At 44.5% G+C, this 27,459-nt stretch overlaps 1 protein-coding gene across 1 annotated transcript in view; it reads right to left on the reverse strand.

Annotated features, from left to right (window-relative positions):
• LOC134575022 (uncharacterized) overlaps positions 1-27,459 on the reverse strand; it is a 61,714-nt gene that overhangs the window by 4,739 nt on the left and 29,516 nt on the right. Inside the window, exons 6-7 of the mRNA XM_063434153.1 lie at positions 7,868-8,002; positions 2,791-2,948 (exon numbers count right to left, since the gene is read on the reverse strand). Of these exons, the coding sequence (XP_063290223.1) occupies positions 2,791-2,948; positions 7,868-8,002 (293 nt within the window). The remainder of the gene's footprint in view (positions 1-2,790; positions 2,949-7,867; positions 8,003-27,459) is intronic.

Here is a 27,459-nt window from a genome sequence, read left to right on the forward strand (position 1 = left end):
GGATAACTGGTGTAAGTGTGCACGTCCCGCAATGCAACATTGTTACTGGCAACTAATGTGTTAAGCTAGGAAATAAACTCTTTAAAATAATAATAGTATTCTTTCTTTGTACCCTGCTGCTAGGTCAAGTACACGTGTGTGTACAATGTGTGTGAAAATCAATCAATCAATCAATAAATAGTATGTAATTAGAATTTCTGTCAATCCCGTTCTGCTGCTGCCTGCCCCATACTGCTTAGGGATGGGGGCGCACACACACACAACGTCCGTCAAGTGATCACCCAGTAACGCTGGCATGGTCATTTTTACTCTTGCTGAGACACTAAGGAATAGCCCATGGGATCACCAGATATAGGGGAAACCACAAACTAGTATGTGGAGATTATCACCACTAGAAGCAAGGGCCACAAGTTGATACCTAAGAGTGGTAGGTTCAGGGGTCAGATAGAAATTTCACCAAAGAGCCTGCTCAATTCACACACTGGACAGTGTCCAGAGCATGGCCACAGTGTGGGGCCGGAATCTGGACAGGTCCACAGTGTGGGACAAGAATATGGACAGGTCCACAGTGTGAGACAGGAATATGGATAGATCCACAGTGTGGGACAGGAATCTGCATAGCTCCACAGTGTGGGTCAGGAATATGGATAGATCCACAGTGTGGGACATTAATATGGACAGGTCCACAGTGTGGGACAGGAATATGGATAGATCCACAGTGTGGGACAGGAATATCGATAGATCCCCAGTGTGGGACAGGAATATGGATAGATCCCCAGTGTGGGACATAATATGGATAGATCCACAGTGTGGGACAGGGATATGGATAGATCCACAATGTGGGACAGGAATCTGGATAGCTCCACAGTGTGGGAGAGGAATCTGGACAGGTCCACAGTGTGGGACAGGAATATGGACAGGTCCAAAGTGTGGGACGGGAATATTGACAAGTCCACAGTGTGGGACAGGAATATTGACAGGTCCACAGTGTGGGACAGGAATATGGATAGATCCACAGTGTGGGACAGGAATATGGACAGGTCCACAGTGTGGGAAAGGAATATGGATAGATCCACAGTACGGGACAGGAATATGGATAGGTCCACAGTGTGGGGCAGGAATATGGATAGGTCCACAGTGTGGGACAGGAATTTGGAAAGATCCACAGTGTGGGACAGGAATATGGATAGGTCCACAGTGTGGGACCGGAATATGGACAGGTCCACAGTGTGGGACAGGAATATGGACAGGTCCACAGTGTGGGACAGGAATATGGACAGGTCCACAGTGTGGGACAAGAATATAGACAGGTCCACAGTGTGGGACAGGAATATGGATAGGTCCACAGTGTGGGACAGGAATATGGAAAGGTCCACAGTGTGGGACAGGAATATGGATAGATCCACAGTGTGGGACAGGAATATGGACAGGTCCACAGTGTGGGACAGGAGATGGATAGATCCACAGTGTGGGACAGGAATGTGGATAGGTACACTTGTGGGTCATGAATCAGGACCGGTACACGCTGTGGGTCAGGAATCTGGACAGGTACATGGTGTGTGTCATCAATCTGGACAGGTACACGCCGTGCGTCAGGAATCTGGACAAGTAAACGGTGGGGGGCAGGAATCTGGAAAGGTACATGGTGTGGGCCAGGAATTTGGATAGGTCCACAGTGTGGGACAGGAATATGGATAGGTTCACAGTGTGGGACCGGAATATGGACAGGTCCACAGTGTAGGACCGGAATATGGACAGGTCCACAGTGTGGGACAAGAATATAGACAGGTCCACAGTGTGGGACAGGAATATGGATAGGTCCACAGTGTGGGGCAGGAATATGGAAAGGTCCACAGTGTGGGGCAGGAATATGGAAAGGTCCACAGTGTGGGACAGGAATATGGATAGATCCACAGTGTGGGACAGGAATATGGACAGGTCCACAGTGTGGGACAGGAGATGGATAGATCCACAGTGTGGGACAGGAATATGGATAGGTACACTTGTGGGTCATGAATCAGGACCGGTACATGGTGTGGGTCAGGAATCTGGACAGGTACACGGTGGGGGTCAGGAATCTGGACAGGTACATGGTGTGGGTCAGGAATCTAGGCAGGTACACGGTGTGGGTCATGAATCAGGACAGGTACACGGTGTGGGTCATGAATCTGCATAGCTCCACAGTGTGGGTCAGGAATATGGACAGGTCCACAGTGTGGGACAGGAGATGGATAGATCCACAGTGTGTGACAGGAATATGGATAGGTACACATGTGGGTCATGAATCAGGACCGGTACATGGTGTGGGTCAGGAATCTGGACAGGTACATGGTGTGTGTCATCAATCTGGACAGGTACACGCCGTGGGTCAGGAATCTGGACAAGTACACGGTGGGGGGCAGGAATCTGGACAGGTACACGGTGTGGGTCATGAATCAGGACAGGTACACGGTGTGGGTCATGAATCAGGACAGGTACACGGTGTGGGTCAGGGATCTGGACAGGTACATGGTGTGTAGTCAATCAGGACCGATAACCTTTGTGGGTCAGGAATCTGGACAGGTGCATGGTATGTTTTGTCAATCAGGACAGGTACACGTTGTGTGTCGTCAATCAGGACAGGTACACTTTGTGGGACAGGAATCATGACAGGTACCGGGCACAGCTCAGCAAATGGGGCAGGTACTGGGCACATCACAGGAGTATGTGGTCATACCACTGCTGTTACCAATGTTACCCTCCATATGATGCTCAGAGAGGAGGTACCGGATATCTTGGGCAGCAGCTTACCTTTCTGTAACGCATCGAATGCCGCATTGCGCTCCTGCAGTCTCTGCACATGTTCCTGCACTGCATCTAGCTGTCCTTTCAGACTGCTCACAGATTGCAAACTCTCCCATTTCTTCGTTTCCAAAAGCTGGGCTTGAAATTGTACTTTTTCTTCTAATCTGGGAACAGATTACCAAATATGTAAAGATACATTTAGGAAAAAGGTTCATTTGTAAAAGTTTTGGAAAGCACAAGCAATGGCTAATTTATTATTACCATAAAATGTACGCTCACTAATCAATGAATGTATTGACAGATTCCACCCAATCAAACTGTACAATTAGCATCGGAAGGAGTGCGATGAAACCACAAACAAACATGATTTACATTCAACGTCTCATTATTTATTTCTTACATAAACAAAGTTACAAAATAATCGTCTAATAAAGAATTAATGTTAGAGCGCTACACACAAAGCACTTAACACGTGTTTGCATTTAATTGTCATTAAGTTACGTTTTTAGTGACTGAAATCATCGGAAGAGTGCATTAACCCTTTGAAAATGACAAACCCCTCTGGCAGTCCAACTGTTTATTCCCAGACAATAAAAGCCGAATATGCTTAAATCCCTCACAAATTGGTCTCTCGGGGGTTAACGTTACAAAAGTGTCGAATATGTTCAACTGGGATTACCAACTTCTCTCTCAGTTTCACTTCTAAAGAGTGTGTAATGCGGTCGGCCTCTCCCAGGTTCCCTGCCAGCAGCCTCTCTTTGAACTCTATAGGCTTTCGATTCACCCTTTGTGAACTTTTCGAAGGTTTCCCCCACAGGACCGAGGCGCTGATAGAGCAGGAGGTGCCTTAAGACACCTTCATTAGTGCTGTAATATTGCAGGGCTCTCCCCTCCTCACAAAAACTGCTGTGCAATGACATATGGACATTGAGGGTTCAATAGAACAGTTAACCCGCAGAGTCCTGACATAAAATGTTACAACTGCTGCTTTGGGACACACTGGCCGAGAATTCACATTGAATTTAAAAATAGAACAATATGTAGCGTTTCTGGTCACTGATTCTTTTGGGTCAGAGCCCATCCCTTGGTTTAAAGAAAGCTGTGTTTAAAACAGTGTCTACTGCTAAGGATACGTGTAGAAATACAGAGTAAAATCTGAAATTCAATGCCTGTCTGGGCTCATTTGCATATCAAGCTGGGAACTCTGGGATACTTGTGGAAATATGAGGAAGAACCCATCAAAGTCCAACTTGAGATACGCAGGTGATGCATTTTTTATATTTGCACTGCAAGGAGTTGTATCGCGTTTGGTATCTAGACACACACACAGGAGTGAACACAACACATACACACACAGAGCTATACTGTGAGCAACACACACACACACACAGGAGTGAACACAACACATACACACACAGAGCTATACTGTGAGCAACACACACACACAGGAGTGAACACAACACATACACACACAGAGCTATACTGTGAGCAACACACACACACACACAGGAGTGAACACAACACATACACACACAGAGCTATACTGTGAGCAACACACACACACACACAGGAGTGAACACAACACATACACACACAGAGCTATACTGTGAGCAACACACACACACACACAGGAGTGAACACAACACATACACACACAGAGCTATACTGTGAGCAACACACACACACACACAGGAGTGAACACAACACATACACACAATTCCAGTCAATAGTTTGAGTACACTTGTTTGGTGACGGACGGTGAACATGGGTATCTGAGCCAGCATGGAATCATGGGTATATTTCAGATACACGCCATTCCATCACAATTAAGGGTAGCAATTAGGGTCTTCAGCGGTCACATACTCAATGTCTGGGATGGAGAACGAGAGCCGAGATATAGAGACAGGGCCCGTCGGACATTATATTGACCTTAGCTTTCCTTCTTTATTGAATAATACTTTATTGAATAATACTTTTATTCTCACTTTCAAACACTGTAAGGCAAGAGTATAAAAAACCCAACAACTAATAACTGGGTCTCTAATCAAGTTCCCAGACATTAGACTGGAATATATATTAAACACATTGAATGTTTTATAAAGTACACATCGAGAATGACGCATTATATTAATATTCAAATAAGTGCAGACAACATTGTGACTTGTGGACTTCCTGCCTCTATTTCTGTAACTAAAGAAAGATCACTATTTTAACCATAGATTTCATCTACAGGAACCATAAGGACCTCAATTAACCACTGTCCTGCGCATGATGCTGGGCTGACTGGTTCTTAGATGGAAATCTTCATGGCAGCACTAGGCTAACAATTAATAGAGCAGAGAGTGAAAATTCAAAAACAACAGAGGCTATGTTTAACTTGGTTTAAATATTGCTCAATTACAGTATCGGCAGGTCATGGAAAATAAAATAAATGCCCAAAACTGGGACACCAAACCATACACACACACACTTTGACAGTATCCAAGGCTATGAGTGTACAATAAAGTGTTAAGAAGAGATAATACACACTTCACCTGCAAGACTGCAATGGAAGGACTGACGACTGAGCCTTTAGATTGGGCAAGACTGCAATGGAAGGACTGACGACTGAGCCTTTAGATTGGACAAGACTGCAATGGAAGGACTGATGGTTGAGCCTTTAGATTGGGCAAGACTGCAATGGAGAACTGAAGGCTGAACCTTTAGATTGGGCAAGACTGCAATGGAAGGACTGAAGGCTGAGCCTTTAGATTGGGCAAGACTACAATGGAAGGACTGAAGGCTGAGCCTTTAGATTGGGCAAGACTGCAATGGAATGACTGACGGCTGAGCCTTTAGATTGGGCAAGACTGCAATGGAAGGACTGATGGCTGAGCCTTTAGATTTGGCAAGACTGCAATGGAAGGTCTGAGGGCTGAGTCTTTGGATTGGGCAAGACTGCAATGAAAGGACTGATGGATGAGCCTTTAGATAGGGCAAGACTGCAATGGAAGGACTGACGGCTAAGCCTTTGGATTGGGCAAGACTGCAATGGAAGGACTTTCGGCTGAGCCTTTAGATTGGACAAGACTGCAATGGAAGGACTGACGGCTGAGCCTTTAGATTGGGCAAGACTGCAATGGAGAACTGAAGGCTGAGCCTTTAGATTGGGCAAGACTGCAATGGAAGGACTGAAGGCTGAGCCTTTAGATTGGGCAAGACTACAATGGAAGGACTGACGGCTGAGCCTTTAGATTGGGCAAGACTGCAATGGAAGGACTGATGGCTGAGCCTTTAGATTGGGCAAGACTGCAATGGAAGGTCTAACGGCTGAGCCTTTGGATTGGGCATGACTGCAATGGAAGGACTGATGGCTGAGCCTTTGGATTGGGCAAGACTGAAATGGAAGGACTGACGGCTGAGCCTTTAGATTGGGCAAGACTGCAATGGAAGGACTGATGGCTGAGCCTTTGAATTGGGCAAGACTGCAATGGAAGGACTGACGGCTGAGCCTTTGGATTGGGCAAGACTTCAATGGAAGGACTAACGGCTAAACCTTTGGGTTGGGCAAGACTGCAATGGAAGGACTGACGGCTGAGCCTTTAGATTGGGCAAGACTGCAATGGAAGGACAGACGGCTGAGCATTTAGGTTGGGCAAGACTGCAATGAAAGGACTGACGGCCGAGCCTTTAGGTTGGGCAAGACTGCAATGAAAGGACTGACGGCCGAGCCTTTAGATTGGACAAGACTGCAATGGAAGGACTGACGGCTGAAACGTTAGAATGGGCAAGACTGCAATGAAAGGACTGAAGGCTGAGCCTTTAGATAGGGCAAGACTGCAATGGAAGGACTGATGGCTAAGCCTTTAGATAGGGCAAGACTGCCATGAAAGGACTGACGGCTGAGCCTTTAGATTGGGCAAGACTGCAATGGAAGGACTGATGGCTGAGCCTTTAGATTGGGCAAGACTGCAATGGAAGGTCTAACGGCTGAGCCTTTGGATTGGGCAAGACTGCAATGTAAGGACTGATGGCTGAGCCTTTGGATTGGGCAAGACTGCAATGGAAGGACTGACCGCTGAGCCTTTAGATTGGGCAAGACTGCAATGGAAGGACTGATGGCTGAGCCTTTGAATTGGGCAAGACTGCAATGGAAGAACTGACGGCTGAGCCTTTGGATTGGGCAAGACTTCAATTGAAGGACTGACGGCTAAACCTTTGGATTGGGCAAGACTGCAATGGAAGGACAGACGGCTGAGCCTTTAGGTTGGGCAAGACTGCAATGAAAGGACTGACGGCCGAGCCTTTAGATTGGACAAGACTGCAATGGAAGGACTGACGGCTGAAACGTTAGAATGGGCAAGTCTGCAATGAAAGCACTGACGGCTGAGCCTTTAGATTGGACAAGACTGCAATGGAAGGACTGACGGCTGAGCCTTTAGATTGGGCAAGACTGCAATGAAAGACTGCAATGGAAGGACTGATGGCTGAGCCTTTAGATTGTGCAAGACTGCAATGAAAGGACTGACGGCTGAGCTTTTAGATTGGACAAGACTGCAATGGAGAACTGACAGCTGAACCTTTAGATTGGGCAAGACTGCAATGCAAGGACTGACGGCTGATCCTTTAGATTGGACAAGACTGCAATGGAAGGACTGACGGCTGATCCTTTAGATTGGACAAGACTGCAATGGAAGGACTGATGGCTGAGCCTTTAGATTGGACAAGACTGCAATGGAAGGACTGACGACTGAGCCTTTAAATTGGACAAGACTGCAATGCAAGGACTGATGGCTGAGCCTTTAGATTGGGCAAGACTGCAATGGAAGGACTGACGGCTGAGCCTTTAGATTGGGCAAGACTGCAATGGAAGGACTGACGGCTGAGCCTTTAGATTGGACAAGACTGCAATGAAAGGACTGACGGCTGAGCCTTTAGATTGGGCAAGACTGCAATGAAAGGACTGACGGCTGAGCCTTTAGATTGGGCAAGACTGCAATGGAAGGACTGCCAGCTGAGCCTTTAGATTGGACTCTGCTTGTTTCTCACTGGGCATCAGAGAGTTGAGGACTGGGGCCAATACATGGATCCACTAGTCACTTACCTGCAGGTTTCACTTGTTTTTGCCATGAGCACCTGTTGGAGAGTAGAAACAGTTGCCTCTAACTTTCTCTTTTGCTCCCAAAGATCATCAAATGCTACTCGGAGGGTGTGTACCTCTTCTTCCTTTTGTAGCAAACTAAAAATAAAAAAAGTAAAGTTTTTAGAGAACCAAGGAGCAAAGCAAAATATAATTCTAAGTAAAATTACTTTTTTTGAGGTGATTTTTAGGATTCACAACTACATTAATGCATTTAAAACAGGAACATTCTAAAGGAATATACAATATATGGAACAAGGCAAATACAATTTGTCGTGGGAAGTCACTGGCGATAGGATGGTAACATCGCTGGTTGGTGTGCAGTGGCTGCGGAGCGCAGCAGAGGTGAGATATATTTACCTGATGCTGTGCCTGTGGGTCCGGCCATTTTATTCAGCTTCTGCTGCTTCATTCACCGAGCCCACGTCAGTGGACAAGAGTACAACAATGATGTCTATGGAGGGTCCCACAAGACCGCAGGAGCCTCCGTAGATACGGTCTCACAATCATCGAGACATTTCCCTTGTCTCATAGCCGCCACTAATGATGGCTGGGGGAACTGACAAAACTTGACGACGGAAGCTCCATTATTTGTCAAGTTTTGTCAAGCGGAAAAAAATTACATAAGCTTTTCACTGCATTGGGATTTCAGTTAAATTTGAAACAGTCAATATTAGTATTTTAATAATAATTTGTAAAAAAGTTTTGCCCAATTCTGGGTTTGGTAAATAACATGAGAAGTGACCAGGCTTTATCCCTGCAAGGGTACAGAGCTTTTAATATGAAAATAAACAGAACACAAGAGACCCGAGTTTAGTTGGAATCATTACGTTAATGCTGGCAGATTATATGCTTTTTATTCTGTCTATAAAAAGAGACTCAAACTGAAAAGAATGTTCATCAGAAAAAGAAAGATTGTTTAGAATTATTTTTACATCAAAACTCACGGGAAATCACTTTCTGGCCATTGTGATTTTCGAACCTTTCACCATGAGGCTCGATTTAGTGATATATTGATATTTGCAATTATTATGAGACTAATTACAACAGACAAGGATATTAACTGCTCATAAATACAGCAGAGCAGATTTATTGCAAGCTAAATTATTTATGTTAGTTTTGATATAAATACATTTTATAGTCTTCCGTCATCAACCTTGTAGCCAGTAATCGATAGAAAACATCTCCATTAAAGCATTATGTTCTAAGATCTAATATTCCAAATGCAAAAATCAGGTTTAGAGTATTTCTGCTACACAGTAATACACAGAATACAAGAAATGCTTCGTTAAAATGTTTTACATTCCAGCTTGAAGCACGGTAATAAATAGTTTATTGTGCAGATCTGTTACATACAGTTACAATTTACGTAAACTTCGATTTTTCACTATTAATAGTATTTTGGATCACGTTTTGCATGTTTTTTTCTTTTCACTATTAATAGTATTTTGGATCACATTTTAAATGTTTTTTTCTTTTCACTATTAATAGTATTTTGGATCACGTTTTGCATGTTTTTTTCTTTTCACTATTAATAGTATTTTGGATCACATTTTAAATGTTTTTTTCTTTTCACTATTAATATGTTTTTCAAGGTATTTTTCTTTTCACTATTAATAGTATTTTTGGATCACGTTTTGCATGTTTTTTTCTTTTCACTATTAATGGTATTTTTGGATCACGTTTTGCATGTTTTTTTCTTTTCACTATTAATAGTATTTTTGGATCACGCTTTGCATGTTTTTTTTCACTATTAATACGTTTTTCAAGGTTTTCTTCTTTTCACTATTAATAGTATTTTTGGATCACGTTTTGCACAGTTTTTTCTTTTCACGATTAATAGTATTTTTGGATCACGTTTTGCACAGTTTTTTCTTTTCACGATTAATAGTATTTTTGGATCACGTTTTGCACAGTTTTTTCTTTTCACGATTAATAGTATTTTTGGATCACGTTTTGCACAGTTTTTTCTTTTCACGATTAATAGTATTTTTGGATCACGTTTTGCACAGTTTTTTCTTTTCACGATTAATAGTATTTTTGGATCACGTTTTGCACAGTTTTTTCTTTTCACGATTAATAGTATTTTTGGATCACGTTTGGGTGTTTTTTCATGTTGAATATTGTTCTCGTCCAGTTATACGTGTGGAGCTCCTCAATTTCACTACCCCTCCCCATCCATCATCCCGCTCTTAACTAAATATCCCCACATTTATATTTGTTGTCAAACAGGGTTATTCCACTAAAGTGAGAATTCACTTAGAATTAAAATGTAAGGCCAAAGTATCCAGAATAGTCGGCTTAGAGAATGTTTCCAGTTCGGCTTTTGTGATCTTAAACTTCAAATTCACTTTGAATTCTCCCTTTAGTGAATAACCCTGAAATTGTCTCTATATGGGTAGGGTATCCTAGGGGGTTCTAATGTCACAAATACTCAATAGTTGCTAGACATTTCTAAATATAATAGAATGACCCCCATATTTCTAGATAGAATGGAATGACCCCCACATTTCTAGATAGAATAGAATTGCCCCCATATTTCTAGATATAATGAAATGACCCCCACATTTCTAGATAGAATGAAATGACCCCCCACATTTCTAGATAGAATGAAATGACCCCCACATTTCTAGATAGAATAGAATTGCCCCATATTTCTAGATAGAATAGAATTGCCCCCACATTTCTAGATAGAATAGAATTGCCCCCACATTTCTAGATAGAATAGAATTGCCCCCACATTTCTAGATAGAATAGAATTGCCCCCACATTTCTAGATAGAATATAATTGCCCCCATATTTCTAGATAGAATAGAATTGCCCCCATATTTCTAGATAGAATAGAATGACCCCCACATTTCTAGATAGAATGAAATGACCCCCCACATTTCTAGATAGAATGAAATGACCCCCACATTTCTAGATAGAATAGAATTGCCCCATATTTCTAGATAGAATAGAATTGCCCCCACATTTCTAGATAGAATAGAATTGCCCCCACATTTCTAGATAGAATAGAATTGCCCCCACATTTCTAGATAGAATAGAATTGCCCCCACATTTCTAGATAGAATAGAATTGCCCCCATATTTCTAGATAGAATAGAATTGCCCCCACATTTCTAGATAGAATAGAATGACCCCCACATTTCTAGATAGAATAGAATGACCCCCACATTTCTATATAGAATGGAATGACCCCCACATTTCTAGATAGAATGAAATGACCCCCCACATTTCTAGATAGAATGAAATGACCCCCACATTTCTAGATAGAATAGAATTGCCCCATATTTCTAGATAGAATAGAATTGCCCCCACATTTCTAGATAGAATAGAATTGCCCCCACATTTCTAGATAGAATAGAATTGCCCCATATTTCTAGATAGAATAGAATTGCCCCCACATTTCTAGATAGAATAGAATTGCCCCCACATTTCTAGATAGAATAGAATTGCCCCCACATTTCTAGATAGAATAGAATTGCCCCCATATTTCTAGATAGAATAGAATTGCCCCCACATTTCTAGATAGAATAGAATGACCCCCACATTTCTATATAGAATGGAATGACCCCCACATTTCTATATAGAATGGAATGACCCCCACATTTCTAGATAGAATAGAATGACCCCCACATTTCTAGATAGAATAGAATGACCCCCACATTTCTATATAGAATGGAATGACCCCCACATTTCTAGATAGAATAGAATTGCCCCCACATTTCTAGATAGAATAGAATGACCCCCACATTTCTAGATAGAATGGAATGACCCCCATATTTCTAGATAGAATGGAATGACCCCCATATTTCTAGATAGAATAGAATTGCCCCCATATTTCTAGATAGAATAGAATTGCCCCCATATTTCTAGATAGAATAGAATTGCCCCCATATTTCTAGATAGATAGAATGAAGCGACCTGAACCAGGCACCAGACAGATGGATATATCTCAATGTTAAATCTGGAAGGCCTGCAAAGCATGTTGGGGATTGCAGTCTCCAGCCCTTCATGTTGAGCCATCACTGCTGTAAAGGGTTAATATCTCCCCCTCCCACATGCAGGGTCTTTACTGAACTTCAGTGCAAGTTATGTAAACACTTGGAAACAGATTTATAGCAGAGAAGAGGCCTGGCTGTCAGGGCCAGTTTATGAAATGTTCCATAATAAATTAGTTATAAATGAATACAGGTGACTGTGGAATTTATGGCCTTTAATGTTTTAATACAGCACTGAAGAAACCCTATTATTAGGGTCTTAAAAGGGTAATACAAGAAAATCAACTACAAATTGTCAAAATGTTGCAAGTGTTTCGGGCCACGAAGGTTGTATTTTGACCGGAGTCAGAGGGAGATGTTAAACCTCTCCAGGGGCATAGCTGGCGGTGGGGTAGGGGCAATTCAATAACTCGGCTCCTCTCTCAAATCATTACGGCATGCGCTGCCCTTCCTGCAAGCTTTATTCACTAATCAGAAGACAACAAGGCCGTGCTTTCAAATTAACTGCAACATTTGGCCAGAAAAGTCTATCTGGAAAAAAAGTTCTGTGTCTGTTAATTGTGGTTTTTAATTATTTTTACTGAAATACTGCAATTTGCCATCAATTCACCTCAACTCAACCTGTGAGCGTGAACAGCTTAGGGTCGCACGCAGACCTAGATTTCTAGATATCTCTGATTAAACACAGGTGGATCAATCTAAATAACAAATGAACTCACCTGTCTTTAAGCAGAACCAGAGAATTTAAGTCTGCGTGTGGCCCTTAAAGAGACACTCCCTGCACCTACATGTTGGATACAATATGTCGATTATCTCTTTTTAATACCCATTTATTTCTGCCCCTCCCTCACAATCTCCACAATACCATACATTATGACCTATTTTCTCTTTCTGAGGATTGTGTTAATTTGTTGCTTTCTACAGTGGATTTGGGCACTTAAACTACAACTCCCAGAACCCCTTTGGGTGCTTTAAAGCACTGCCTGTGGGCGGGAGTTGCAAGATCCGCTATATTTTCCTCAACACATATTAGTATTTATATAGCGCCAACCTATTCCGCAGCGCTGATGGGGTTAAAGTCTATGAGGGTATCTAGACGTGGATCACCTACGGGAACGGTATGAAGAATTCCATTTATTGTGCGATCTCTCTAATGAATATTAATATCCTTCCAGCTGGTATTGAAGGAGGTAAGTATGTTGATAACCGCGTGGGGAGTGTCTCTGCCATAGCTGTTGGGTTGTACATGAAAATCTTTCTCAGCACGAGGGACTTGTGCTAATCGTTTCTGCATCGTTTGTACCCTCTCAATCAATACGCAGAATGAAATGTGTGAATATTATCTCTAGAAATATTTATATAAAACGTGTCGTGTACAATAGAATTGATCTAAGGAGCATGTTTGGGCTTTTTAAATGCCAGGACTAATAATCATTTTATTGTTATTGAAGACAACACACTAGCAGGGTTTTTTATAAAATTGAGAATTCGAAATAAATTTAAAGTGTCAGACCAAGTTCGCTGAATTGAAAGCTGAGAATTTGGCCAGGTTGGATATTTTGGCTTTGAATTCTCTCTTTAGTAAATACCGCTGTGGGTTTACTAGGGTTACTCACTAATGTGAGAACAGTTGGGAATTCACCGTGAATTTCAGATTTTACACAACATGTGTTGGAACAATCCTCCGTTTTATTTTTCATTCCCAGGGCTGAAGTGAGGGCGAGCTAGTCAGGCAATGTTTGGCCGTATTACCTTAATGGTAACAAAATGGCAGGAAACCCCCTAATACGGAGTGGAAATGAAGGCTCAATGCGGCTAATTCAGCACACAAGGAAAAGAAGACTGGAGGTTGGTAACAATTATAACATCAAACATCGTCTTTTCAAAGAAACTGAGACGGGGGAGTGAGCATGGACTACTGTGGGGAGGTGTGGAAGGGAACAACAAAGGCCGCCAGCGCGGACACTCCACAGCCACAGGACACAGAGAAAGCTAAAGCAAGAAAACTACGGAAACTTCCTGCAAGCTCCGTCCTGCAGGAACACGAACAGTAGAAATATTCTCTCCTAATTCTATTCATATTGATCTCTGTTCTGTGATCATGTTGCTGGGGCCACCACCTCCATTTCTGAGACCGTCTGAGTGTGATTTTAACTCACATAATTCCTAAGGATTGAATGGCACCTGGGAATGTCCAAGGGTAATCACTTTACGTGGGGAATTCAGGAACTCCTGTAATCACCAATTTGAAGTGGTCATGGTGCCTGGAGTCTGTATGTGCAGTGATTTTCTTTGGAACATACAGACTTTAACCTTATTCCTGCCTGAAGTGTAACTCGATCTCGAGCAGCGTCACCGTGGCATCATTAGCCCCAATTAGGAACAAGAGTTCGGGCTGACTTTTATCAAATCTACCGTATTTATTCGAGTATAACGCGCACACATGTATAACGCGCACCCCTAATTTTCGATTAAAAATCGGTATAAAATTTTATACTGATTTTTAATCTAAAATTAGGGTGCTTGTTATACTCGAATAAATATCCTCAGATAATACCGACCGCCGGGCTCATTACAAGCCCGGCGGTCCTGGGGGGGCGGGCAGCAAGCGTTTACTCACCTCCGTGCAGCTCCTCCAGCTTCCCAGTGTAAATCTTGCGAGACCCGCGGCCAGCTCTGACGGCCGCGGGTCTCGCAAGATTTACACTGGGAAGCTGGAGGAGCTGCACGGAGGTGAGTAAACGCTTGCTGCCCGCCCCCCCAGGACCGCCGGGCTTGTAATGAGCCCGGCGGTCCTGGGAGGTATAATCCGAGCACCCACTCGAATATTTATTAGAGTATAACGCGCACCCCTAATTTTAAATAAAAAATCGGTACAAAATTTTGCGCGTTAAGTGTCTGTCATCATGCACAACATGCTGGCGATAGACTGCCAATGGCAGCATGCCCCCCCACCCATCCGTAGCGCTCATGTCCTCCCCACAACCAGTCCTCCCTGTCATCCAAGAAAATTGGCCTTTAGTGCTTGAATGGAGTGTTAGGTTGTTATTTTTCCCCATATTTTTTGGGGGGGAGGACACACACACACAGGATTGGAAGAGTTAGTCTGACCAAAAGGAAGCCCGGGGTAGAGAAAGAAACTCACTACAGAACCTGAACATTTGTTCCTGACTTCCTGCTATGTCCCCTGTGTGGCGTCACAAAATAACCTGCGATGGGGCCAGTTTCAGTCCTCCCAGGCACAGAATATGAGAGTCATTCGAAATATACCCAGGTTTTACTCTGTTAAAGCTTTGGAAGCGTCTCTCATGGCCGCCTTTCCGACAGTGATAGAGGCGTGTTAACCCTGAAATGTAAACATTGCCGTTACTGAAAAATGGCAGACAGGGACATGGCACCCAGACAGTGGCAGACAGGGACATGGCACCCAGACAGTGGCAGACAGGGACATGGCACCCAGACAGTGGCAGACAGGGACATAGCACCCAGACAGTGGCAGACAGGGACATGGCACCCAGACAGTGGCAGACAGGGACATGGCACCCAGACAGTGGCAGACAGGGACATGGCACCCAGACAGTGGCAGACAGGGACATGGCACCCAGACAGTGGCAGACAGGGACATGGCACCCAGACAGTGGCAGACAGGGACATGGCACCCAGACAGTGACAGACAGGGACATGGCACCCAGACAGTGGCAGACAGGGACATGGCACCCAGACAGTGGCAGACAGGGACATGGCACCCAGACAATGGCAGACAGGGACATGGCACCCAGACAGTGGCAGACAGGGACATGGCACCCAGACAGTGACAGACAGGGACATGGCACCCAGACAGTGGCAGACAGGGACATGGCACCCAGACAGTGACAGACAGGGACATGGCACCCAGACAGTGGCAGACAGGGACATGGCACCCAGACAGTGGCAGACAGGGACATGGCACCCAGACAGTGGCAGACAGGGACATGGCACCCAGACAGTGGCAGACAGGGACATGGCACCCAGACAGTGGCAGACAGGGACATGGCACCCAGACAGTGACAGACAGGGACATGGCACCCAGACAGTGGCAGACAGGGACATGGCACCCAGACAGTGGCAGACAGGGACATGGCACCCAGACAGTGGCAGACAGGGACATGGCACCCAGACAGTGGCAGACAGGGACATGGCACCCAGACAGTGACAGACAGGGACATGGCACCCAGACAGTGGCAGACAGGGACATGGCACCCAGACAGTGGCAGACAGGGACATGGCACCCAGACAGTGGCAGACAGGGACATGGCACCCAGACAGTGACAGACAGGGACATGGCACCCAGACAGCGGCAGACAGGGACATGGCACCCAGACAGTGGCAGACAGGGACATGGCACCCAGACAGTGGCAGACAGGGACATGGCACCCAGACAGCGGCAGACAGGGACATGGCACCCAGACAGTGGCAGACAGGGACATGGCACCCAGACAGTGGCAGACAGGGACATGGCACCCAGACAGTGACAGACAGGGACATGGCACCCAGACAGTGACAGACAGGGACATGGCACCCAGACAGTGACAGACAGGGACATGGCACCCAGACAATGGCAGACAGGGACATGGCACCCAGACAGTGACAGACAGGGACATGGCACCCAGACAGTGGCAGACAGGGACATGGCACCCAGACAGTGGCAGACAGGGACATGGCACCCAGACAGTGACAGACAGGGACATGGCACGCAGACAGTGGCAGACAGGGACATGGCACCCAGACAGTGGCAGACAGGGACATGGCACCCAGACAGTGGCAGACAGGGACATGGCACCCAGACAGTGACAGACAGGGACATGGCACCCAGACAGTGACAGACAGGGACATGGCACCCAGACAGTGACAGACAGGGACATGGCACCCAGACAGTGGCAGACAGGGACATGGCACCCAGACAGTGACAGACAGGGACATGGCACCCAGACAGTGGCAGACAGGGACATGGCACCCAGACAGTGGCAGACAGGGACATGGCACCCAGACAGCGGCAGACAGGGACATGGCACCCAGACAGTGGCAGACAGGGACATGGCACCCAGACAGTGGCAGACAGGGACATGGCACCCAGACAGTGGCAGACAGGGACATGGCACCCAGACAGTGGCAGACAGGGACATGGCACCCAGACAGCGGCAGACAGGGACATGGCACCCAGACAGTGGCAGACAGGGACATGGCACCCAGACAGTGGCAGACAGGGACATGGCACCCAGACAGCGGCAGACAGGGACATGGCACCCAGACAGTGGCAGACAGGGACATGGCACCCAGACAGTGGCAGACAGGGACATGGCACCCAGACAGTGACAGACAGGGACATGGCACCCAGACAGTGACAGACAGGGACATGGCACCCAGACAATGGCAGACAGGGACATGGCACCCAGACAGTGACAGACAGGGACATGGCACCCAGACAGTGGCAGACAGGGACATGGCACCCAGACAGTGGCAGACAGGGACATGGCACCCAGACAGTGACAGACAGGGACATGGCACCCAGACAGTGGCAGACAGGGACATGGCACCCAGACAGTGGCAGACAGGGACATGGCACCCAGACAGTGGCAGACAGGGACATGGCACCCAGACAGTGACAGACAGGGACATGGCACCCAGACAGTGACAGACAGGGACATGGCACCCAGACAGTGACAGACAGGGACATGGCACCCAGACAGTGGCAGACAGGGACATGGCACCCAGACAGTGACAGACAGGGACATGGCACCCAGACAGTGGCAGACAGGGACATGGCACCCAGACAGTGGCAGACAGGGACATGGCACCCAGACAGCGGCAGACAGGGACATGGCACCCAGACAGTGGCAGACAGGGACATGGCACCCAGACAGTGGCAGACAGGGACATAGCACCCAGACAGTGGCAGACAGGGACATGGCACCCAGACAGTGACAGACAGGGACATGGCACCCAGACAGTGGCAGACAGGGACATGGCACCCAGACAGTGGCAGACAGGGACATGGCACCCAGACAGTGACAGACAGGGACATGGCACCCAGACAGTGGCAGACAGGGACATGGCACCCAGACAGTGGCAGACAGGGACATGGCACCCAGACAGTGGCAGACAGGGACATGGCACCCAGACAGTGGCAGACAGGGACATGGCACCCAGACAGTGACAGACAGGGACATGGCACCCAGACAGTGGCAGACAGGGACATGGCACCCAGACAGTGGCAGACAGGGACATGGCACCCAGACAGTGGCAGACAGGGACATGGCACCCAGACAGTGGCAGACAGGGACATGGCACCCAGACAGTGGCAGACAGGGACATGGCACCCAGACAGTGGCAGACAGGGACATGGCACCCAGACAGTGGCAGACAGGGACATGGCACCCAGACAGTGGCAGACAGGGACATGGCACCCAGACAGTGGCAGACAGGGACATGGCACCCAGACAGTGGCAGACAGGGACATGGCACCCAGACAGTGGCAGACAGGGACATGGCACCCAGACAGTGGCAGACAGGGGCATGGCACCCAGACAGTGGCAGACAGGGACATGGCACCCAGACATGGAACGCAAAACTGTGTATTTTTCCAATTACTTCCTGCAAACCACTTAACCAAGTGTATCCCAACACTATGAGCTTGTGTCTCTTCCTACAGGCTGGGATAAGTCTTCCAGTGGACGCACAATTTTATATTTGCGTATAGTTGGAAAATGTTGAAATATTGCTGTATTTTAGTAATAATAATAAGCTTTACTTGCAATACCTTGCTTTTTTCATCTTTATCTCAAAAAGCAACCTTATCCACATTCCTCCATGATGGCCACCTGAGGCCGTAGCACATGGTGGCCTACACTACGAGGGACGTTGATGTCATATCCCTGCATTGGGCGCTCCAGCGCCACTCAGTATTCTGCTTGGCATTCTGGCACCAAAAGGGGTTAATTGCAAAGCTTATGAGCAGCGAGAGTGTTAATAGACTCACACTCTCTCCTCCTCACTTTTCAGGATTAGATTAAGTTTTATCAGCCAGACCAATCAAAGTTCATAAAGAGGGACGCCTCTCGCCCGGCTCTGAATGGGCCAGCAGGATATTCAGTAAAGCCATTGCGGCCCTCCTTTCATGTAGTGCTGTCTGGGCTCAGCTCCTGGCTACCATGTCTGTTCCATACGCTTCCAATGTCTCGCCGCCCAACAAAACATCAAAAGACCTTATTTCTGATTTTCTATATTGCTTTTAACCCTAATGTGTTGAGAAGAAAAATGAAAACCGTCTGGTACAGTGCCCCCCCTCCTCCAGGCACTCCATGTGAGACTACCCGAATTGGGCTGTTACCCAACTGTAAATAGGAAATATTAATAAGATTTGTGTGTTCCAGACAATAGGCCATAAAGATTGCATTTTTTTTTTTTGTAGAGCACTTTTATTGAACCTTTTTTTTCATTTTTTATACACTAGCTGTTTGGGGCCACAATACATTTACAATTACGCAGTTATTGAAAAACATCAATAATCACAGAGCTTTTTATAATGATTCCCAGTTTACTGCTTATTGAGAATCTCCCCGTATCTGGCACGCAATTCTAATAAAATCTGCTCTGGGATTGTTTATGGGCAAGAAATAGTTAATAATAAAACCTTGTTAAAGAATGAAAAGCTTTTTAAATTCTAATTATTTACGAACACATTGTTGGTGCCGACAGGATAAAGATTATTTTACTATTCTTTTCCTCTTGATTGTGTTAATAAAAATGCTGCATCCACAAGTGGGTTAATTCGCTAGCTAGAGTCAGCACTCCAGATGTTATACACTACATCCCCCCGACGCTTTGCCAGTGTTTCAGCTGTAAACGCATTATGGGTGATGTAGTCCATAACTTCTGGAGTGCTGTAAATTGCTGACCTCTGCACTAAACTTTAAATTATGTCGAATTAACTTTCCAAAACAGAGGTTACTTTAACAAAAGGTAAATATTTTTGGATATTCACTGGCAGAATTAAGGGGAACGTGAGACGCAATATGCAGACCCCCCGGGAGTTAATAATGTCCCCTAAGAGTAGACAATTAATAGAATATGTGAGATTTGATATTGTCAATTCCCTTATCCATCTAGTCTGTAATCCAAAAAGATTAGGGCTCCCTGTGCATCGGTTCATATCCATTGTCTCTTATATAAAGAGAGATTCCCTGAATATTGCTATACTCCGAGAAACATTTCAAATATGCAAAAAGGGACACTTTCATTTTAGGGGTGTGAATGGGGGGGGGGGGGGGGGGGGGAGGGGTGGCCAGGGGCTGGCTGTTCAGAGAACTTTCAGGCGACTTACTAATAACAATTTATAGAACTAAAATGTAATTTAGAACTAGATTGCTGTGGAGCTCTGTTATACACTCAGACACATTACTGGGAGTATTATTGCTGTGGAGCTCTGTTATACACTCAGACACATTACTGGGAGTATTATTGCTGTGGAGCTCTGTTATACACTCAGACACATTACTGGGAGTATTATTGCTGTGGAGCTCTGTTATACACTCAGACACATTACTGGGAGTATTATTGCTGTGGAGCTCTGTTATACACTCAGACACATTACTGGGAGTATTATTGCTGTGGAGCTCTGTTATACACTCAGACACATTACTGGGAGTATTATTGCTGGGGAGCTCTGTTATACACTCAGACACATTACTGGGAGTATTATTGCTGGGGAGCTCTGTTATACACTCAGACACATTACTGGGAGTATTATTGCTGGGGAGCTCTGTTATACACTCAGACCCATTACTGGGAGTATTATTGCTGGGGAGCTCTGTTATACACTCAGACACATTACTGGGAGTATTATTACTGTGGAGCTCTGTTATACACCCAGACACATTACTGGGAGTATTATTACTGTGGAGCTCTGTTATACACCCAGACACATTACTGGGAGTATTATTGCTGTGGAGCTCTGTTATACACTGAGATTCATTACTGGGAGTATTATTGCTGTGGGGCTCTGTTATACATTCAGACACATTACTGGGAGTATTATTACTGTGGGGCTCTGTTATACACTCAGACACATTACTGGGAGTATTATTACTGTGGAGCTCTGTTATACACCCAGACACATTACTGGGAGTATTATTACTGTGGAGCTCTGTTATACACCCAGACACATTACTGGGAGTATTATTGCTGTGGAGCTCTGTTATACACTGAGATTCATTACTGGGAGTATTATTGCTGTGGAGCTCTGTTATACACTCAGACACATTACTGGGAGTATTATTGCTGTGGAGATCTGTTATACACTCAGACACATTACTGGGAGTATTATTGCTGTGGAGATCTGTTATACACTCAGACACATTACTGGGAGTATTATTGCTGTGGAGATCTGTTATACACTCAGACACATTACTGGGAGTATTATTGCTGTGGAGCTCTGTTATACACTCAGACACATTACTAGGAGTATTATTGCTGTGGAGCTCTGTTATACACTCAGACACATTACTGGGAGTATTATTACTGTGGAGCTCTGTTATACACTCAGACACATTACTGGGAGAATTATTGCTGTGAAGCTCTGTTATACACTCAGACACATTACTGGGAGTATTATTACTGTGGAGCTCTGTGATATACTCAGACACATTACTGGGAGTATTATTGCTGTGGATCTCTGTTATACACTCAGACACATTACTGGGAGTATTATTGCTGTGGAGCTCTGTTATACACTCAGACACATTACTGGGAGTATTATTGCTGTGGAGCTCTGTTATACACTCAGACACATTACTGGGAGTATTATTACTGTGGGGCTCTGTTATACACTCGGACACATTACTGGGAGTATTATTGCTGTGGAGCTCTGTTATACACTCAGACACATTACTGGGAGTATTATTGCTGTGGAGCTCTGTTATACACTCAGACACATTACTGGGAGTATTATTGCTGTGGAGCTCTGTTATACACTCAGACACATTACTGGGAGTATTATTGCTGGGGAGCTCTGTTATACACTCAGACACATTACTGGGAGTATTATTGCTGGGGAGCTCTGTTATACACTCAGACCCATTACTGGGAGTATTATTGCTGGGGAGCTCTGTTATACACTCAGACACATTACTGGGAGTATTATTACTGTGGAGCTCTGTTATACACCCAGACACATTACTGGGAGTATTATTACTGTGGAGCTCTGTTATACACCCAGACACATTACTGGGAGTATTATTGCTGTGGAGCTCTGTTATACACTGATATTCATTACTGGGAGTATTATTGCTGTGGGGCTCTGTTATACATTCAGACACATTACTGGGAGTATTATTACTGTGGGGCTCTGTTATACACTCAGACACATTACTGGGAGTATTATTACTGTGGAGCTCTGTTATACACCCAGACACATTACTGGGAGTATTATTACTGTGGAGCTCTGTTATACACCCAGACACATTACTGGGAGTATTATTGCTGTGGAGCTCTGTTATACACTGAGATTCATTACTGGGAGTATTATTGCTGTGGAGCTCTGTTATACACTCAGACACATTACTGGGAGTATTATTGCTGTGGAAATCTGTTATACACTCAGACACATTACTGGGAGTATTATTGCTGTGGAGATCTGTTATACACTCAGACACATTACTGGGAGTATTATTGCTGTGGAGCTCTGTTATACACTCAGACACATTACTAGGAGTATTATTGCTGTGGAGCTCTGTTATACACTCAGACACATTACTGGGAGTATTATTACTGTGGAGCTCTGTTATACACTCAGACACATTACTGGGAGTATTATTACTGTGGAGCTCTGTGATATACTCAGACACATTACTGGGAGTATTATTGCTGTGGATCTCTGTTATACACTCAGACACATTACTGGGAGTATTATTGCTGTGGGGCTCTGTTATACACTCAGACACATTACTGGGAGTATTATTACTGTTGAGCTCTGTTATACACTGAGATTCATTACTGGGAGTATTATTGCTGTGGAGCTCTGTTATACACTCAGACACATTACTGGGAGTATTATTGCTGTGGAGCTCTGTTATACACTCAGACACATTACTGGGAGTATTATTGCTGTGGAGCTCTGTTATACACCCAGACACATTACTGGGAGTATTATTACTGTGGAGCTCTGTTATACACCCAGACACATTACTGGGAGTATTATTGCTGTGGAGCTCTGTTATACACTCAGACACATTACTGGGAGTATTATTGCTGTGGAGCTCCGTTATACAAACAGACACATTACTGGGAGTATTATTGCTGTGTAGCTCTGTTATACACTCAGACACATTACTGGGAGTATTATTGCTGTGGAGCTCTGTTATACACTCAGACACATTACTGGGAGTATTATTGCTGTGGAGCTCTGTTATACACTCAGACACATTACTGGGAGTATTATTGCTGTGGAGCTCTGTTATACACTCAGACACATTACTGGGAGTATTATTGCTGTGGAGCTCTGTTATACACTCAGACACATTACTGGGAGTATTATTGCTGTGGAGCTCTGTTATTTTCTCAGACACATTACTGGGAGTATTATTGCTGTGTAGCTCTGTTATACACTCAGACACATTACTAGGAGTATTATTGCTGTGGAGATCTGTTATACACTCAGACACATTACTGGGAGTATTATTGCTGTGGAGCTCTGTTATACACTCAGACACATTACTGGGAGTATTATTGCTGTGGAGATCTGTTATACACGCAGACACATTACTGGGAGTATTATTGCTGTGGAGCTCTGTTATACACTCAGACACATTACTAGGAGTATTATTGCTGTGGAGCTCTGTTATACACTCAGACACATTACTGGGAGTATTATTACTGTGGAGCTCTGTTATACACTCAGACACATTACTGGGAGAATTATTGCTGTGAAGCTCTGTTATACACTCAGACACATTACTGGGAGTATTATTACTGTGGAGCTCTGTGATATACTCAGACACATTACTGGGAGTATTATTGCTGTGGATCTCTGTTATACACTCAGACACATTACTGGGAGTATTATTGCTGTGGGGCTCTGTTATACACTCAGACACATTACTGGGAGTATTATTACTGTGGAGCTCTGTTATACACTGAGATTCATTACTGGGAGTATTATTGCTGTGGAGCTCTGTTATACACTCAGACACATTACTGGGAGTATTATTGCTGTGGAGCTCTGTTATACACTCAGACACATTACTGGGAGTATTATTGCTGTGGAGCTCTGTTATACACCCAGACACATTACTGGGAGTATTATTACTGTGGAGCTCTGTTATACACCCAGACACATTACTGGGAGTATTATTGCTGTGGAGCTCTGTTATACACTCAGACACATTACTGGGAGTATTATTGCTGTGGAGCTCCGTTATACACTCAGACATATTACTGGGAGTATTATTGCTGTGGAGCTCTGTTATACACTCAGACATTACTGGGAGTAGTATTGCTGTGGAGCTCTGTTATACACTCAGACACATTACTGGGAGTATTATTGTTGTGGAGCTCTGTTATACACTCAGATACATTACTGGGAGTATTATTGCTGTGGAGCTCTGCTATACACTCAGACACATTACTGGGAGTATTATTGCTGGGGAGCTCTGTTATACACTCAGACACATTACTGGGAGTATTATTACTGTGGATCTCTGTGATATACTCAGACACATTACTGGGAGTATTATTGCTGTGGATCTCTGTTATACACTCAGACACATTACTGGGAGTATTATTGCTGTGGAGCTCTGTTATACACTCAGACACATTACTGGGAGTATTATCAATGTGGAGCTCTGTTATACACTCAGACACATTACTGGGAGTATTATTACTGTGGAGCTCTGTTATACACTCAGACATATTACTGGGAGTATTATTGCTGTGGAGCTCTGTTATACACTCAGACATTACTGGGAGTAGTATTGCTGTGGAGCTCTGTTATACACTCAGACACATTACTGGGAGTATTATTGTTGTGGAGCTCTGTTATACACTCAGATACATTACTGGGAGTATTATTGCTGTGGAGCTCTGCTATACACTCAGACACATTACTGGGAGTATTATTGATGGGGAGCTCTGTTATACACTCAGACACATTACTGGGAGTATTATTACTGTGGAGCTCTGTTATACACTCAGACATATTACTGGGAGTATTATTGCTGTGGAGCTCTGTTATACACTCAGACACATTACTGGGAGTATTATTGCTGGGGAGCTCTGTTATACACTCAGACACATTACTGGGAGTATTATTGCTGTGGAGCTCTGTGATACACTCAGACACATTACTGGGAGTATTATTGCTGTGGAGCTCTGCTATACACTCAGACACATTACTGGGAGTATTATTGTTGTGGAGCTCTATTATACACTCAGACACATTACTGGGAGTATTATTGCTGTGGAGCCCTGTTATACACTCAGACACATTACTGGGAGTATTATTGCTGTGGAGCTCTGTTATACACTCAGACATATTACTGGGAGTATTATTGCTGTGGAACTTTGTTATACATTCAGACACATTACTGGGAGTATTATTGCTGTGGAGCTCTGTTATACACTCAGACATATTACTGGGAGTATTATTGCTGTGGAGCTCTGTTATACATTCAGACACATTACTGGGAGTATTATTGCTGTGGAGCTCTGTTATACACTCAGACACATTACTGGGAGTATTATTACTGTGGAGCTCTGTTATACACTCAGACACATTACTGGGAGTATTATTACTGTGGAGCTCTGTTATACACTCGGACACATTACTGTGAGTATTATTACTGTGGAGCTCTGTTATACACTCAGACACATTACTGGGAGTATTATTGCTGTGGAGCTCTATTATACACTCAGAAACATTACTGGGAGTATTATTGCTGGGGAGCTCTGCTATACACTCAGACACATCACTCGGAGTATTATTGCTGTGGAACTCTGTTATACACTCAGACACATTACTGGGAGTATTATTGCTGTGGAGCTCTGTTATACACTCAGACACATTACTGGGAGTATTATTACTGTGGAGCTCTGTTATACACTCAGACACATTACTGGGAGTATTATTACTGTGGAGCTCTGTTATACACTCAGACAAATTACTGGGAGTATTATTGCTGTGGAGCATTACTGGGAGTATTATTGCTGTGGAGCTCTGTTATACACTCAGACACATTACTGGGAGTATTATTACTGTGGGGCTCTGTTATACACTCAGCCACATTACTGGGAGTATTATTGCTGTGGAGCTCTGTTATACACTCAGACACATTACTGGGAGTATTATTACTGTGGAGCTCTGTTATACACTCAGACACATTACTGGGAGTATTATTACTGTGGAGCTATGTTATACACTCAGACACATTACTGGGAGTATTATTGCTGTGGAGCATTACTGGGAGTATTATTGCTGTGGAGCTCTGTTATACACTCAGACACATTACTGGGAGTATTATTACTGTGGAGCTCTGTTATACACTCAGACACATTACTGGGAGTATTATTACTGTGGGGCTCTGTTATACACTCAGACACATTACTGGGAGTATTATTGCTGTGGAGCTCTGCTATACACTCAGACACATTACTGGGAGTATTATTGCTGTGGAGCTCTGTTATACACTCAGACACATTACTGGGAGTATTATTGCTGTGGAGCTCTGTTATACACTCAGACACATTACTGGGAGTATTATTACTGTGGGGCTCTGTTATACACTCAGACACATTACTGGGAGTATTATTGCTGTGGAGCTCTGCTATACACTCAGACACATTACTGGGAGTATTATTGCTGTGGAGCTCTGTTATACACTCAGACACATTACTGGGAGTATTATTGCTGTGGAGCTCTGTTATACACTCAGACACATTACTGGGAGTATTATTGCTGTGGAGCTCTGTTATACACTCAGACACATTACTGGGAGTATTATTGCTGTGGAGCTCTGTTATACACTCAGACACATTACTGGGAGTATTATTGCTGTGGAGCTCTGTTATACACTCAGACACATTACTGGGAGTATTATTGCTGTGGAGCTCTGTTATACACTCAGACACATTACTGGTAGTATTATTACTGTGGAGCTCTGTTATACACTCAGACACATTACTGGGAGTATTATTGCTGTGGAGCTCTGTTACACACTCAGACACATTACTGGGAGTATTATTGCTGTGGAGCTCTGTTATACACTCGGACACATTACTGGGAGTATTATTGCTGTGGAGCTCTGTTATACACTCAGACACATTACTGGGAGTATTATTGCTGTGGAGCTCTGTTATACACTCAGACACATTACTGGGAGTATTATTACTGTGGGGCTCTGTTATCCCAGTAATAAGTGTGAATGTACATACCGCATGTTTAGCCAGCCTCCTGTTTCCCACCTTTTGGGTTCAGGAGGGTAACTTCCCTGGGATCCGGTGGGACTGGGCAGGTGACACATTACTG

Source organism: Pelobates fuscus, chromosome 10, assembly GCF_036172605.1.
Source record: "Pelobates fuscus isolate aPelFus1 chromosome 10, aPelFus1.pri, whole genome shotgun sequence".
NCBI lineage: Eukaryota > Metazoa > Chordata > Amphibia > Anura > Pelobatidae > Pelobates > Pelobates fuscus.